The following is a 16779-nucleotide window of genomic DNA, read 5'->3' on the forward strand; positions in this document are numbered from 1 at the left end:
CCGTGGCCTCTACACTGGCTATGCTGGCCCCTGTTGACCAGCAAAAGACCCTACAAAGGGCACATGAGCATCAGCACAGGACCATGGAGCAATAAGAAGGCGGCTTGGTCTGAGGAATCACGATTTCTTTCACATCATGTATGGCTTAGGGTTAGGGTTAGAAAAGGCTCGAAAAGACGCTTGGCCAAGGAAATGTATTGAAGAGGGGCAGAAACATGAGAATATAAAGATGGACAAACACCTTCATAGGATCCAGAAAAAATAGTGAATCCCAGAGGTAAATAGGCAATAAGTTAAAATAAATAAGTCCTGAGTGAAATAAATATGCAATAAATGTTATGTACAAGTGATTATACATTTCATGTGATAACTATATAAAAGCGCGTTGTGCTGAAAAGATCGCTTGTGAACTAAAAGGGATTTTTTTGTAAACCTTGATATCATCCAATAAGAGGGCACCTTGCTATTGGGACATTGGCCTGTAAGGTTGAGTGTTACTACATGCCAGCCAATAGAATGGTTAGGCCCGCCTCTCAGCCATTCACGCTAAACGTAAGCTAACGACTAAAGTGTATTATCACTGTTAACATACTAGAAATGTATTTAATGGTAAAACGGGATATTTCATGGAATTCTGGACTGCTACCGCTAGTGAGTGGCGTAGCGCCGTTGAGTTACATGTTTTGTAACTGTGTTTTACGTCAAGTGATAAATCACGTCTATTAACCGTTGCGCCCTTGAGCAATAAGAAGGCGGCTTGGTCTGAGGAATCACGTTTTCTTTCACATCATGTATGGCTTAGGGTTAGGGTTAGAAAAGGCTCGAAAAGACGCTTGGCCAAGGAAATGTATTGAAGAGGGGCAGAAACATGAGAATATAAAGATGGACAAACACCTTCATAGGCTCCAGAAAAAATAGTGAATCCCAGAGGTAAATAGGCAATAAGTTAAAATAAATAAGTCCTGAGTGAAATAAATATGCAATAAATGTTATGTACAAGTGATTATACATTTCATGTGATAACTATATAAAAGCGCGTTGTGCTGAAAAGATCGCTTGTGAACTAAAAGGGATTTTTTTGTAAACCTTGATATCATCCAATAAGAGGGCACCTTGCTATTGGGACATTGGCCTGTAAGGTTGAGTGTTACTACATGCCAGCCAATAGAATGGTTAGGCCCGCCTCTCAGCCATTCACGCTAAACGTAAGCTAACGACTAAAGTGTATTATCACTGTTAACATACTAGAAATGTATTTAATGGTAAAACGGGATATTTCATGGAATTCTGGACTGCTACCGCTAGTGAGTGGCGTAGCGCCGTTGAGTTACATGTTTTGTAACTGTGTTTTACGTCAAGTGATAAATCACGTCTATTAACCGTTGCGCCCTTGAGCAATAAGAAGGCGGCTTGGTCTGAGGAATCACGTTTTCTTTCACATCATGTAAGGCTTAGGGTTAGGGTTCGAAAAGGCTCGAAAAGACGCTTGGCCAAGGAAATGTATTGAAGAGGGGCAGAAACATGAGAATATAAAGATGGACAAACACCTTCATAGGATCCAGAAAAAATAGTGAATCCCAGAGGTAAATAGGCAATAAGTTAAAATAAATAAGTCCTGAGTGAAATAAATATGCAATAAATGTTATGTACAAGTGATTATACATTTCATGTGATAACTATATAAAAGCGCGTTGTGCTGAAAAGATCGCTTGTGAACTAAAAGGGATTTTTTTGTAAACCTTGATATCATCCAATAAGAGGGCACCTTGCTATTGGGACATTGGCCTGTAAGGTTGAGTGTTACTACATGCCAGCCAATAGAATGGTTAGGCCCGCCTCTCAGCCATTCACGCTAAACGTAAGCTAACGACTAAAGTGTATTATCACTGTTAACATACTAGAAATGTATTTAATGGTAAAACGGGATATTTCATGGAATTCTGGACTGCTACCGCTAGTGAGTGGCGTAGCGCCGTTGAGTTACATGTTTTGTAACTGTGTTTTACGTCAAGTGATAAATCACGTCTATTAACCGTTGCGCCCTTGAGCAATAAGAAGGCGGCTTGGTCTGAGGAATCACGATTTCTTTCACATCATGTATGGCTTAGGGTTAGGGTTCGAAAAGGCTCGAAAAGACGCTTGGCCAAGGAGTTGCGCTTAAGCCTTGCCTTAAGCTCCATTCCGGGTAAGGCTTGTAAAGACGGTTGGCACTTTGGAAATGATGGAAACATAAACGATCAAACCGTAAAGGAGCCAGGAAACTGCACTTAAGCCTTGTCTCATGCTCCATTCCTGCGATGGCCAAGAGAATATGGCACTGGACTTGAACTGCCCTGGGGTTTTACCTGTGCAAGTTGAAGCCTGCTATGAACCTGTGTCTTAATGCAGAGAAAACTCTACACAGATGAGCAAGAAAGCACCTTGGCATTCATCAAACAGGCTCGTGCCAAACAAATCTTCCACGCTAGGGAAGTGCTTTGACGTAAAGGAAGTCATCCGAATGTGTACATGTAAACCTGTAAATGCTCTGTTTGCTTACTTGAAGTAAATGTACTGAAACATGAGAATGTATAGATGGACAAACACGTTTATAGGCTCCAGAAAAAATAGTCTAGTGTTTCCTCAAAACAGTTTGCCGCGTTGCTTGTGAAGAGCAAGTTCGAAAAGAAAATTGGTCTCGTTTGCTAGCTCACTTATCAAGGATGTCTTCTGCCTTACCTTCGATAGCTCAGTTGGTAGAGCGGAGGACTGTAGGTACTTGTAGTGGGCATCCTTAGGTCGCTGGTTCGACTCCGGCTCGAAGGACGGCTTTCTGTATGCCAGGCGGCTTTTTTCTTTTTAAATGTTTATTTGGCCCCAGGTGAATAAAACACCGTTCCCTGACCGGGAATCGAACCCGGGCCGCGGCGGTGAGAGCACCGAATCCTAACCACTAGACGACCAGGGACGAGCCTCAAGAACACCGTGGCCTCTACACTGGCTATGCTGGCCCCTGTTGACCAGCAAAAGACCCTACAAAGGGCACATGAGCATCAGCACAGGACCATGGAGCAATAAGAAGGCGGCTTGGTCTGAGGAATCACGATTTCTTTCACATCATGTATGGCTTAGGGTTAGGGTTAGAAAAGGCTCGAAAAGACGCTTGGCCAAGGAAATGTATTGAAGAGGGGCAGAAACATGAGAATATAAAGATGGACAAACACCTTCATAGGCTCCAGAAAAAATAGTGAATCCCAGAGGTAAATAGGCAATAAGTTAAAATAAATAAGTCCTGAGTGAAATAAATATGCAATAAATGTTATGTACAAGTGATTATACATTTCATGTGATAACTATATAAAAGCGCGTTGTGCTGAAAAGATCGCTTGTGAACTAAAAGGGATTTTTTTGTAAACCTTGATATCATCCAATAAGAGGGCACCTTGCTATTGGGACATTGGCCTGTAAGGTTGAGTGTTACTACATGCCAGCCAATAGAATGGTTAGGCCCGCCTCTCAGCCATTCACGCTAAACGTAAGCTAACGACTAAAGTGTATTATCACTGTTAACATACTAGAAATGTATTTAATGGTAAAACGGGATATTTCATGGAATTCTGGACTGCTACCGCTAGTGAGTGGCGTAGCGCCGTTGAGTTACATGTTTTGTAACTGTGTTTTACGTCAAGTGATAAATCACGTCTATTAACCGTTGCGCCCTTGAGCAATAAGAAGGCGGCTTGGTCTGAGGAATCACGATTTCTTTCACATCATGTATGGCTTAGGGTTAGGGTTAGAAAAGGCTCGAAAAGACGCTTGGCCAAGGAAATGTATTGAAGAGGGGCAGAAACATGAGAATATAAAGATGGACAAACACCTTCATAGGCTCCAGAAAAAATAGTGAATCCCAGAGGTAAATAGGCAATAAGTTAAAATAAATAAGTCCTGAGTGAAATAAATATGCAATAAATGTTATGTACAAGTGATTATACATTTCATGTGATAACTATATAAAAGCGCGTTGTGCTGAAAAGATCGCTTGTGAACTAAAAGGGATTTTTTTGTAAACCTTGATATCATCCAATAAGAGGGCACCTTGCTATTGGGACATTGGCCTGTAAGGTTGAGTGTTACTACATGCCAGCCAATAGAATGGTTAGGCCCGCCTCTCAGCCATTCACGCTAAACGTAAGCTAACGACTAAAGTGTATTATCACTGTTAACATACTAGAAATGTAATTAATGGTAAAACGGGATATTTCATGGAATTCTGGACTGCTACCGCTAGTGAGTGGCGTAGCGCCGTTGAGTTACATGTTTTGTAACTGTGTTTTACGTCAAGTGATAAATCACGTCTATTAACCGTTGCGCCCTTGAGCAATAAGAAGGCGGCTTGGTCTGAGGAATCACGTTTTCTTTCACATCATGTATGGCTTAGGGTTAGGGTTCGAAAAGGCTCGAAAAGACGCTTGGCCAAGGAGTTGCGCTTAAGCCTTGCCTTAAGCTCCATTCCGGGTAAGGCTTGTAAAGACGGTTGGCACTTTGGAAATGATGGAAACATAAACGATCAAACCGTAAAGGAGCCAGGAAACTGCACTTAAGCCTTGTCTCATGCTCCATTCCTGCGATGGCCAAGAGAATATGGCACTGGACTTGAACTGCCCTGGGGTTTTACCTGTGCAAGTTGAAGCCTGCTATGAACCTGTGTCTTAATGCAGAGAAAACTCTACACAGATGAGCAAGAAAGCACCTTGGCATTCATCAAACAGGCTCGTGCCAAACAAATCTTCCACGCTAGGGAAGTGCTTTGACGTAAAGGAAGTCATCCGAATGTGTACATGTAAACCTGTAAATGCTCTGTTTGCTTACTTGAAGTAAATGTACTGAAACATGAGAATGTATAGATGGACAAACACGTTTATAGGCTCCAGAAAAAATAGTCTAGTGTTTCCTCAAAACAGTTTGCCGCGTTGCTTGTGAAGAGCAAGTTCGAAAAGAAAATTGGTCTCGTTTGCTAGCTCACTTATCAAGGATGGCTTCTGCCTTACCTTCGATAGCTCAGTTGGTAGAGCGGAGGACTGTAGGTACTTGTAGTGGGCATCCTTAGGTCGCTGGTTCGACTCCGGCTCGAAGGACGGCTTTCTGTATGCCAGGCGGCTTTTTTCTTTTTAAATGTTTATTTGGCCCCAGGTGAATAAAACACCGTTCCCTGACCGGGAATCGAACCCCGGCCGCGGCGGTGAGAGCGCCGAATCCTAACCACTAGACGACCAGGGACGAGCCTCAAGAACACCGTGGCCTCTACACTGGCTATGCTGGCCCCTGTTGACCAGCAAAAGACCCTACAAAGGGCACATGAGCATCAGCACAGGACCATGGAGCAATAAGAAGGCGGCTTGGTCTGAGGAATCACGATTTCTTTCACATCATGTATGGCTTAGGGTTAGGGTTAGAAAAGGCTCGAAAAGACGCTTGGCCAAGGAAATGTATTGAAGAGGGGCAGAAACATGAGAATATAAAGATGGACAAACACCTTCATAGGATCCAGAAAAAATAGTGAATCCCAGAGGTAAATAGGCAATAAGTTAAAATAAATAAGTCCTGAGTGAAATAAATATGCAATAAATGTTATGTACAAGTGATTATACATTTCATGTGATAACTATATAAAAGCGCGTTGTGCTGAAAAGATCGCTTGTGAACTAAAAGGGATTTTTTTGTAAACCTTGATATCATCCAATAAGAGGGCACCTTGCTATTGGGACATTGGCCTGTAAGGTTGAGTGTTACTACATGCCAGCCAATAGAATGGTTAGGCCCGCCTCTCAGCCATTCACGCTAAACGTAAGCTAACGACTAAAGTGTATTATCACTGTTAACATACTAGAAATGTATTTAATGGTAAAACGGGATATTTCATGGAATTCTGGACTGCTACCGCTAGTGAGTGGCGTAGCGCCGTTGAGTTACATGTTTTGTAACTGTGTTTTACGTCAAGTGATAAATCACGTGTATTAACCGTTGCGCCCTTGAGCAATAAGAAGGCGGCTTGGTCTGAGGAATCACGTTTTCTTTCACATCATGTATGGCTTAGGGTTAGGGTTAGAAATGGCTTGAAAAGACACTTGGCCAAGGAGTTGCACTTAAGCCTTGTCTTATGCTCCATTCCGGGTAAGGCTTGTAAAGACGGTTGGCACTTTGGAAATTTGTTCGAGAGACACCCAGGTCAGGCAATTGTAGAGGTCTCAGCTGCAGTGAACGATATAGGGCTGGAGAGATTGGACAGACGGCACGCAGGGTATATAACAGTAACAATAAGACAGTTGACGCATGATGGCCAAAGGGTGAAAAAGGCATTATTTATACATAGGTATCCCTTAAATTAAGAGAAGAGTGAGGGTTAGAGATGCTGGCTCAAATTTAGCCTATTACCCAAAAACACTTAAAATTCAACTTAGAAGCCAATACTCACATCTACCTCTGAGCCCAGTTGGAGATAGAGAAAAGACACCAGCCGTGAGTGAGAAGAAGCAAGGGTCCAGCTTTATTGGTTCCGTTCCACCACACAAGATCCACACCGATGAGAATTCTCAGAAGTGATCTGATACCCTGAGCCTAAGCTCCAGTATTTATACTGTATTTACACAGTAAATAACCCATATGTTTCAAGAAGACTATGATATCAATACCAATAGGGTTAAAAAAGAGCTCATCTACCTTACTATTATGTTCAAGAAAAGGGCTATTCCACTTACACATAGAATCAAAACCAGGGGTTTTCAAATTACACATAGAATCAAAACCAAGGGATTTCAAATTACCCATAGAATCAAAAGTGGAGAGACAAAACAATCTAGAGTGACCTTGGTCTTACTATTATCTCGTGCGGGGGGGGGGGCCTTGACTCAGCTGCCCTTATAAATGGCTCCTCATGGTTTTCTCTTAAAATTAAGGCCTTCCTTACGAGACAAGAATCTTCACCATCTGAATTATGAGTAAGTTATATTTTTCTGTATTTCTAGTTTATAATTTTTCATATTTGCTCTATATCTCTATTTTATATATGGTTATACTGCTTGAAGAACGGTTTACTGTATTTCCTACTTCATAATATCATTATATTACCCTTCTACTGTTCTGCATATCGTGCTATTCTGTATTTTATAAAGGGTTTTTCTATTATTATAAGATATTGTAATGTCTTGTAATATCTTAATACTCCTTTTCATTATTCTTATAAAGCTATTTATGTGTGTGTGCGTTATGTCTACATGCCCGTCCTTGACTGTGCGAGAGTGAGTGTGAGTGTGTGTGTGTCAGTACTACTCAGCTCTTATACTTCTTTTTGATTCTTCAACTAGTAAACCATAGTGTAGTACTCTTAAAGTTTAAAGTGTAAATCCAATTTGTCAATATCCGCCTAAAACCGCTTCTGTGTGTCTAGGTACCCATCGTCAGTCCTTCCTCTCCCCTTTACTGGATCTGGATCTGGACACTCATTATCAGCTTGTGCATCTCACTGCTGATATCATGGTGCTACTTAACTATCTTCGCAGCACCCCCTCTAGAAATGGAAATGCGGGGTTCCCCCCCCCAATACAGAATCTGCCCTGTGAACGTGTGTGTTGACACCTCTACACAGCCAGAACCCCCCTCCAGCTTTCAGTCTGAGGGAGATGTCCTCTTCTCTGATCCGGGCCCCGACCATTCGTCCCTCTTCTCACCTACCAGTCCGCCCTACTCTCAGTGGTCCCCTCACTTCACCTTTGCTGACTTTCCCATGTCCCCAGGACGCACCCCATTTTCTTCCCCCTCCCACTCTCCTCCAGACTACGCACCCACCAGTCCTGTGAATTACCAATAAAATTACATTTTACTCATACTAAGTCTCCCATATGTTTCTTTCATGTCATTTTTATCCACAACAGAGATCCTCAAAGGGTGGAATGTGGGAACAAATTTAAGACACAGGAAAACACGGGGGTAACAGAGTATGTAGTTTATTGAGAATCACTATCATACACATATTCTGGGGAGGGAATAGGTCTTGTAGGAGAATAATTTGTAGGTGATAGGTCATATGATGTGTTTGTAGCAAAGCTAGTATCATCATCAGAAGAAGGAATAAACGGGCCCTCCACAGAAGTTATGGAAGAAGTTGAGCTTCATTTTGAGCGGAAGCATGAACATAGGTCACTGATGGAATGATACGATAAGCAGAAGAATAAGGAAACCCTGTGGATACAAGGTGAACGGCAGAGACGTCCCAGCAGAGCTGTAAAATTGACGGCCAAATAAGCCAGCTGATGACGTATATATAGACTGATTTTTTTTTTTTTTTTGTCCCCCTGCACCCTCAGCACTGAGCCTGGATGCGACAGAGAATTTTTTATTTGCTTTGAACCCAGGGGCTGAAGTGCTTTGTAACAATAAACTTGAGCTTGTACCCATCAGACCACATTTTTTTGGTGGCTTAGTTTCCTGCACTTGAACTTGTGGTATTACTGTCAGCAATCCACGGAACATTGTGTGCAGTGACGTGCGGTGAGGTTCGTGGCTGGGGAGGCACTGACTCTTCCACAGTCAGATTTACAAATATATGAATTTAACAGAGTAGCATAAATTCACCATTCAACTGGCTGCTTGCAGATTGACCACTAGTTATGTTTCATATCCCATATCAGCATTCTTTACACACACACATAGGTAAGGTACATATTTGGCCAAAGAAGAATGTTAAATTTATAGCGGCTCAGAGAGAACGCATTTGCTCTGCACCCTCCATGTGTTCTAAATTTGCCATCACAATTCCACAATTCATACTCATTCAATAAAAATGAAAGTATATACAGTCCACAACAAAAAAAGACAAATGTAGTTTTATACTTTAAAATAACTTACTTTTTTCTTATCTTGTGAGATATATATATAAAATTATTAAAAAAGGGCTGGTCTTTTATTTTTGTCGTGGACTATAGATAGCAGTGTATGCATGGTCTTACCTTTGTCTGTTTACTCACATCATCAAATCCCAAAAACGCCTCCCTCACTTCACAGGCCTCCTCACTTTGAGCCACATAACATAAAATGACAGATCTGGGCTTTGTTTGTGACATCCGTTGTCTTGTCTACCTCTACAGCAACAAATAGGGCTGCATTAATCTCCTTTTTTATATATCATTTCTAATCACATCACTTATTGCTTCAATTAAATCGTTCTGAATTCTGTTTGATAAGCCAGAAAACACAGTGGATATCTCCAAAAGACTAGCTAACCCATCATCTTTCTCAGCAAAAGCATATAATAGTTCTACATAGCTGCCACGATTAGAAGAGCTCGTATTCTCATCGTTAGCACGAAATGCTAATTGGATAAGAAGCAAGTTGCATTAATGAAGTCTTTTAAAATCTCTCGGTTTTCCTTTACCTTAGCATTATGGATGATCATATTTAGTCTCCGCTGTTGGTTCAAAGCCAAATCTATCCTTGCGCTTCTAAAAGTTTTTAAAGCAATTTGGCTTTGAATGTGAGTAGGTGAACTTTCATGTCTGCTGAGGCCTCTTGGTATATTTTTCAAGTCACCAAATCCCGTTGTAGTCCAGACTTTGTCACTCGTTGAGAACAAAAGGAAGGGAAAGCAGAAAAGGCGGTTTTTCGAGGCACAACCACACAGCCAGTCTACCGGTGAACCACTCCGTTTGAAAAGAGCGCGTTATCTTCTGTCCCGTCGTTTGAAGCAAATCTTTTAGCTCAGGCATCGGTCTTCCATTATTTATCACTTCCAGTTTTGAAATTTTTTTTTGGATTATATATATATATATATATATATATATATATATATATATATATATATATATATATATATATATATATACGGGCTGATGCGGTGCACTTAGCTTACTCTACTTGACTTTTTTTTCGCTAACATATTACCCACAATGCCATTTGTCTGTAATACGTGAAGAAGAACAATTGCAGAACAAGCCCGTATGCTCACACACGCCCCCTTCAGTGAGGCAGAGGTACTGGCTGCCTCCCTCCTGCTTTTTCACTGCAGCGTTATATCAGATCAACAAGACTAATAAATTATACACATACGTGAAATACATGACCTAGACTATGGAATGTGAGGACATATAATAAAAGTGTGTACAAACATTACATTGGTGACATACAGAGAGATCAATTGCACGTGCTCAAGTTGAGCAAAACAAAAAAAATGAGCAGCTCAATCCAGATTGTGAGGGATTGCGCAATCCGAGAGGAGGCTCAGATCGTCGCTGCCTCCCATTTGCGTCTTTCCCCCGTATTTGAACAGGAAAATGCACAAATTCAGCAATATTGACTGTAAAAATGATTGGATTGATTGGAATCATACAACAATTACATTTCTATCACAGATCAGTGGACAAATATTTATTTATTTATTTTTAACTCATTATTTGTTTTTTACATTTCATGATGACACAGCCTCCCCTGCACGTGACTGATTGTGTATTGAGGGGGAGCTGAACTTGCCTGAACACAATTTAGAACCATTTTTTTCAAACCAAACTACACATCCTCCGCTTTTTTGCGGGTGGTGGAACAGACCTGGTGGACTCAGGAGAGGACATCACAGAAAACTCTAGGTGTTATCTGTCCCTCCCATGAAGAGATTGCATCCTAGGTATCCCTCTTCTTTTTGTTGGAAGGTTTAGCGGACCTAAACTTTGCAGCTGCCACCGTGAATGACTGCTTTCTCCATGGCTTAGCGTTCAAAACAGCAGGGGGCAAGCCACCTGCTCTGTGCTCTGGGGTTTTGCAGTCGTGGACGCGTTCAAAAACCTCCTGTTCTGCGTCGGAGGAACAGGCCATAGGGGAACATGATGATGTGGTGCTCTTTTACATGGCAGAGAGATGTCAAATGCCTCGCCTTCCTTTTTCTGAAGGTTGAACCTCTGTCTCATTGCCGCAATAGCCGGGCAGAACAACCCATTCGAATCTACGGGAGTGTCAAGAAAATCTAACTTCTCCCTGTCCGCGATGCTCAAGAGATTACACCTAAACGACCTCTCACCTGCAACAAGAGCCATAGTACAGCTGCTGCATTGCACCACACCACAGGAGGTGTGTAGATTGAGGTCTGTTATGTTACAGATCTCTTCCCAGACTGCCAGGTTTTGATTACCAGCATCCAGCTGAGTGTCAAGCTCCTCCAATAACTTATCTTGATAAGCCATCAACAATTCAATTCAATTCAATTTTATTTGTATAGTGCTTTTAACAATGGACATGTCTCAAAGCAGCTTTACAGAAACATATAAACACAGGATACAGATTTTAAGTGTGTGAATTAATCCCTATTGAGCAAGCCGGGGGCAAGGGTGGCCAGGAAAAACTCCGTAAGATGATATGAGGAAGAAACCTTGAGAGGAACCAGACTCAGAAGGGAACCCATCCTCATCTGGGTAACAATGGATAGTGTGAAAGTAAAAGAAAGTTCATTATGGTATTAACATGAAGTCTCTTTGTTGAACTAGTCGGCATGTGATTAAACTGGATTTGCGTGAAATCAAAATGGTGTACAGAACCAGTAAAGACATACTGGAAAATGTGCTAGAGAGGCATAAGTGTCTTTAAGAAGAAACTGGGCTTGCTGAAGAGCATTGAAGCCATTGTAATCCTGAAAGCACAGCATCACATTTTTAGCAGATACATGTGGTACTCTATGCACTAAGAGCCAAGGTAGAAGCTGAGACAGACTGACAGAAAGAGGTAGGAGTAAATTCTCCTGTGACTTTCAATGACTGGGCCACTCCAGTAGTGCAATTAAAAACAATGGTCATGTGAGGATTTGTAGTGCCTTTAAAGTGATGGTCAACCCTTCTCTTCATTATCCAATCTCCCATATTAATGATCTTTGCTTCCCTTTCTGGAGGCAGGTGCTTCCGCTAAATATGCTATCAAGATAGATCTGTCTCATGCCTGCTTGCTGATGTCTGTGGAACAAAAACCATGATATCTCACTATCACCAAATCAAAGGGCTTATATTGTTATAATTGGCTCTCCTCTGGGATCACATTGACACCTACCAAGTTACAAAGCATCTATGGGGTTCAGTTGGACTAGAGGCAACCAGGCCTGATTACTGCAAACCCTGTTCAATTAAATCAACACTTAAATAGAACTTTTTTAACAGCATGAAGTTGGTTAAAAGGTCTTACCCAGTAACACACTATGCCAAAGTTGAAAGAAATTCCAGAAATTGTGAGGAAGAAGATGATTGACTTCAGTCAGGGAAGTGTTAGAAAGATATTTCAAAGTTCTGGGACTCCAAAGGACCACAGTAAGAGCCATTATCAAATGTTTTTCCATTTTGGAAATGGAAAAACTCGGCACAGTAGCGAACCTTCACAGAAGTGGCCGACCTTCCAAGATCACAGCAACTACTCATCCAGCAAGTCACAAAAAACCCAAGGACAACATCAAAGGACCTACAGGCCTCTCTTATATCAATAAACGTCACTGTTGATGACTCCACTATCAGAAAGACACTGGGCAAAAAATGGCATCCATGGAAGTGTGTCGAGGTGAAAACTACTGCTAACCCAGAAGAACATTAAGGCTCATCTGAATTTTGCCAAAACACACCTTGATGATCCCCAAACCTTTTAGAAGAAAGTCTGTGGATTGATGAATCGAGAGTGGAACTGTTTGTAAGACAGGGGTCCTGTTACATCTGGCGTAAACCTAACACAGAATTCCACAAAAAGAACATCATACCTACAGTCAAGCATGGTGGTGTAAGTGTGATGGTGTGGGGATGCTTTGTTGCTTCATGGCCTGGGCAACTTGCAATAATTGAGTGAAACATGAATTCTGCTATGTACCAGAAAATCATAAAGGAAAATGTCCATAAGATGAAACTCAAGCGCAACTGGATTATGCAGCAACACAATGATCCAAAGCATAGGAGTAAGTCCTAGTCCTAGAAGTAAGTGAAAGACTGATCTCCAGTTATCAGAAGTGTTTGGTTGCAGTTATTGCTGTTAAAGGTAGCACAAAGTTTAAGGGGGCAATTAGTTTTTCTCATTGGTGATAGTTGTTGGATAACTTTTTTTTGCTTCAATAAAACGAATAAAAAAATAAAAACTATATTGTGTATTTACTCAGGTTTCCTTTGTTTTATGGTGTTTTCGTTTGAAATCAGTGCTGTTTTCAAAGTAATGTATGTTTTGGATCATGAGCAGACCTTTCTCCACACTTCGGCCTTTCCATAATTTTATTTCTACTCTTAAGTCTTCTTTGAATGGTGGATTGTGGTACCTTCACCCCTGCCCTGTGAAGGTTGTTGGTGATGCCACTAACTGTTGTTTTTGTGGTTTCCTTCACTGCTCTCACAATGCTCTTTCATAAGCTGCTGTTGTTTATGGTCTTCATGTTTTATTCTTTTTAACAACAAATGCACAAATCCAGGGCCAAAACAAAGATGAGACATTCAGAGTTATTAATTGTTTAAACAATCAATCTAACAGTATACACGTGGGCAAAAAGAAACATCTGTCAGTCACATGTTCCAATATTTTTGATCACTGTGAAAATAGGTGTGTGACCAAGCAAGGAATCATGGGAAGCAGACTTCGGGACATGACAAGAGATTCTCTGTGCAAGTTAATGTATGTAATAAGTCAATTAATGAAGTAACATACCACCAGAAATATCTGTTTTTCACCCATGCTGACACTGCCCCCTCGTGGTCGGGATCATTTCTGTTGTGCTTTCTTTTTAAATTTCGTTGTGTTGTGCAATGCTGGGCCACCTTGCCCCAGATAACATTACTATTAAAACATTACTACATTGAGCACTATAATTAGTTTACATTAAAAGCAGTAAAATCAACTTGACAGTTCCAGTATCTATTTCCAGTGACTTTTTGTATCATTTATGCAGTAAAATAAAGAATAAAGAATTATTTAACTTAAATAAGTAAGGGGAAGCATGACAGGGCGTGAAGTCGATCCATATTTTAACAGTTTATAGTTAAGATTTAATGGAACGTCCAAGAGAGAAGTTAGTTCCTGTTATTACTTATGTTATTATACACTCACTAAGCACTTTATTAGGAACACCTGGACAATTACTCATTCATGCGATTATCTAATTATCCAATTGTGTGGCAGGAGAGTGATGCATAAAATCAGGCAGATACAAGCCAGCAGTTCAGTGTAACATTCCCATCATCCATCAGGACAGGTTGGTGATCAAGTTACAATCTCAAATGTCCCACCGCTTATAGCTAATAAAGCTATAGAGCGCAAAACTTTCTCATTTTGGAAAGTTAGCAAAAGGCATTAAAATGGTGTCGTTAAAGAGTAAACACCTGGAGCTGAAGCACGTCATGTCTTTCATGCTGCACGTGCTGATGTTTCTGAAGGAGCCCTCATTAGAGATCTCCTTCAGAATTACACATGAAGGTAAATCCTACATGCTGTATGCAAGCACGGGGAACATGAAATGCTTTGAATATGGAGACATTGGTCACAAAAGGCTTAGCTGCCCACACTAAGCACAGGCTAGTGAGGAAGCAGGACCGAGCGGTGTGAGGGTGAAGGAGAAGCCGGCAGCATGGAGGGAGAACACAGGGCAGACCAGGGTCAGTACAGGGTGTGTGGCTATTGATCAACCTGCTGTTGCTGCTGAGAGTAGTACTGAGGATGTACAGGCAGGAGAAAATAATGAACCTGAACCTGTGTGTGAAGCAGACTCTGCTGAGCTCCAGGCTTCACAGCTGGAGGACAGTATAATTGAGGAATGTGGTGGAGTGGGTATACAGAGTGGTGACGTGGTAGAGGGAAATGGATCAGGTGCTATTCTAATTGAGAATAATAGTGTGGTGATCAAGAACGATGGTTTAAGTGCAGAAAATGAGGAGAGCAGTGAAATGATTAGGGAGGATACTGAAAGTGTCATGGAGAACGCTGGTATGGTCAGTGGAACTGTTATGGGAATTGGTGATATGGTTATTGAGGATGATGAAAATCACTTGAAGCAGGGGAGTGTAACTTTACTCTGAAACACACTCTGGCACCAATGTCAGAAATCAAGTCAGAAAAAGATAAAGCAGAGAACTTAAAGCTAAACCCGTTAACAATGTATTAAAAACCGTTTCCATTTCAAATTAATTCAAAAGAAACACATGAACATGAATTGGAAAGAATCTTTATATAACTTCTCAAGTTATATATGCACACATATAGGCAGTTGTACAGTAAAAAGGACAGTACAGATTTCTGGATGAAACGAAGTCTTTAACTTTTCATTTTAAAAAAAGAATGATTTATAAGGGTTTAAACCCAAAGAGTTTCCCCTTCTCGTCACTTAACAACTTCGTCAAACTAGAACTTTCAGGCACTTTTATGTTTTCCTTTCAGAATTAAGGCATTCATTAGCTGATATGGTTTATTTATTTGATTATTTTTCCAGAGGAAACAGAGATATAAACACCATTCTCATGTTTTACAGTCTGCTCTCTTCACTCTCTCTTCAGCAGGTGGTGGTCTGTAACTGTGACTCTGTCAGGATGGATGCGATGCTGCTAGAATCAAAGCATCCATCATCTTCCTCTGAGCTCAGAGTGGATCCCAGCATGGGACGCCGTGTCTGCTGAATTTTCCTCCTGACAAACATGTCACAATCACAACAGTTACACAGTCTGACTACTGGCCAAAAGACTGGGATTAGTTTCACAATGGCACTCCATCTTGACATAAATCCAAGTTTATTATTAGAATTTGTTTCAAAATCAAACACACAGAGGGGCAGTGAAGGAAAAGAATGGCACATTTATTCTGGAACGGAGCTAAAATAAAAGTTAAAAAGTTTTTTGTTTTTTTTTAAAGTCCTGTCAGAAATATCATAAATTCGAGGTGAACGTACATTAACTCCCCTACAATGCTGTAATTACCACTCAGAAACTCAAATGTCTATATAAGCCTGACTCAATAACAGAAAGTCATGGCATCTAAAGCAGACTGTAAAATTTAAGTGATAATTTTGCAGGCTCATGTCAGCTCTTGATTTTCTTTCAGTAAAGCAAAATAAACTTCTTGTCCTTGATGATAGAAAATCAATGAATAAAAACAAGTGGTATTCTCAGGACCAGGGGCAGCGCTACATGGCAGCCACGGGTGGCACCGACCCCCACTGAAATCTAGTGGGCCACCCCGGGTGCTCTCCTACCAAATGTCTTGTGATTGGGCTTGTTTTTATGACAGTCAGTTTCTAACCGTTTCTGGTGAAATTAGCGATTAAAAGAATTTCAGTGCTCCTGGACATTGGATGTAGTGTGTAATTTCATCGAGTGGACATTATGTTATCAAGCTTGGAGAGACGCAAAAACAAAAGTACAGGTAGGTATTCAGGGGCGTAACCTGGCCTGGGCATTTGGGGTTGTAAACCAGAAGATTTTTTCTTTAGCCCCGAATAATTCTCCACTTGGAGTGGTTTCTCACTATGTAACTAAACGTCAGTGTTGTAGTTTTCTATCTTCAGTGAACAGAGTGTGAGGTGATACCAGTCAGACAGGGTTTACAGGAAAACACATGGAAATACTTGTGTGTCTTATTGGCTGACAGCTCTCAATTCTGCCAAACGCTAGCTCACACAGTCAGTTAGCGTGAGGGGGAAGAAATGGATATACGTCGATTTTTATTATTACCAGTAAAGGGGTTGAAAATGAAACACTAACACCCTCTTATGCTGGGCAGGAAAACAAGGCGTGTAAATGTCTATATATGAGCTCCAAGTTACAAGAACAT

The 16779-nt window shown here is 41.0% G+C and overlaps 1 protein-coding gene and 4 non-coding genes across 6 annotated transcripts in view; 2 read left to right on the forward strand and 3 right to left on the reverse strand.

Annotated features, from left to right (window-relative positions):
* The first annotated feature begins 2717 nt into the window (after window positions 1-2717).
* On the forward strand, window positions 2718-2805 carry trnay-gua (transfer RNA tyrosine (anticodon GUA)). The gene is given in 2 exon segments: window positions 2718-2754; window positions 2770-2805. It is a non-coding gene; the product is annotated as a tRNA-Tyr (tRNA).
* Window positions 2806-2875: 70 nt separating this feature from the next.
* trnae-cuc (transfer RNA glutamic acid (anticodon CUC)) lies at window positions 2876-2947 on the reverse strand. Its single transcript has one exon. It is a non-coding gene; the product is annotated as a tRNA-Glu (tRNA).
* A 2079-nt stretch (window positions 2948-5026) lies between these two features.
* On the forward strand, window positions 5027-5114 carry trnay-gua (transfer RNA tyrosine (anticodon GUA)). The gene is given in 2 exon segments: window positions 5027-5063; window positions 5079-5114. It is a non-coding gene; the product is annotated as a tRNA-Tyr (tRNA).
* Window positions 5115-5184: 70 nt separating this feature from the next.
* trnae-cuc (transfer RNA glutamic acid (anticodon CUC)) lies at window positions 5185-5256 on the reverse strand. The gene has a single exon. It is a non-coding gene; the product is annotated as a tRNA-Glu (tRNA).
* A 9909-nt stretch (window positions 5257-15165) lies between these two features.
* cgnb (cingulin b) overlaps window positions 15166-16779 on the reverse strand; it is a 49848-nt gene continuing 48234 nt past the window's right edge. For both annotated transcript variants that reach the window (XM_017481726.3, XM_017481725.3), the window contains one exon: window positions 15166-15638. In XM_017481726.3, coding sequence (XP_017337215.1) covers window positions 15506-15638 — 133 coding nt within the window. In that variant the 3' untranslated portion in view covers window positions 15166-15505. The remainder of the gene's footprint in view (window positions 15639-16779) is intronic.

Source organism: Ictalurus punctatus, chromosome 12, assembly GCF_001660625.3.
Source record: "Ictalurus punctatus breed USDA103 chromosome 12, Coco_2.0, whole genome shotgun sequence".
Classification (NCBI taxonomy): Eukaryota; Metazoa; Chordata; class Actinopteri; order Siluriformes; family Ictaluridae; genus Ictalurus; species Ictalurus punctatus.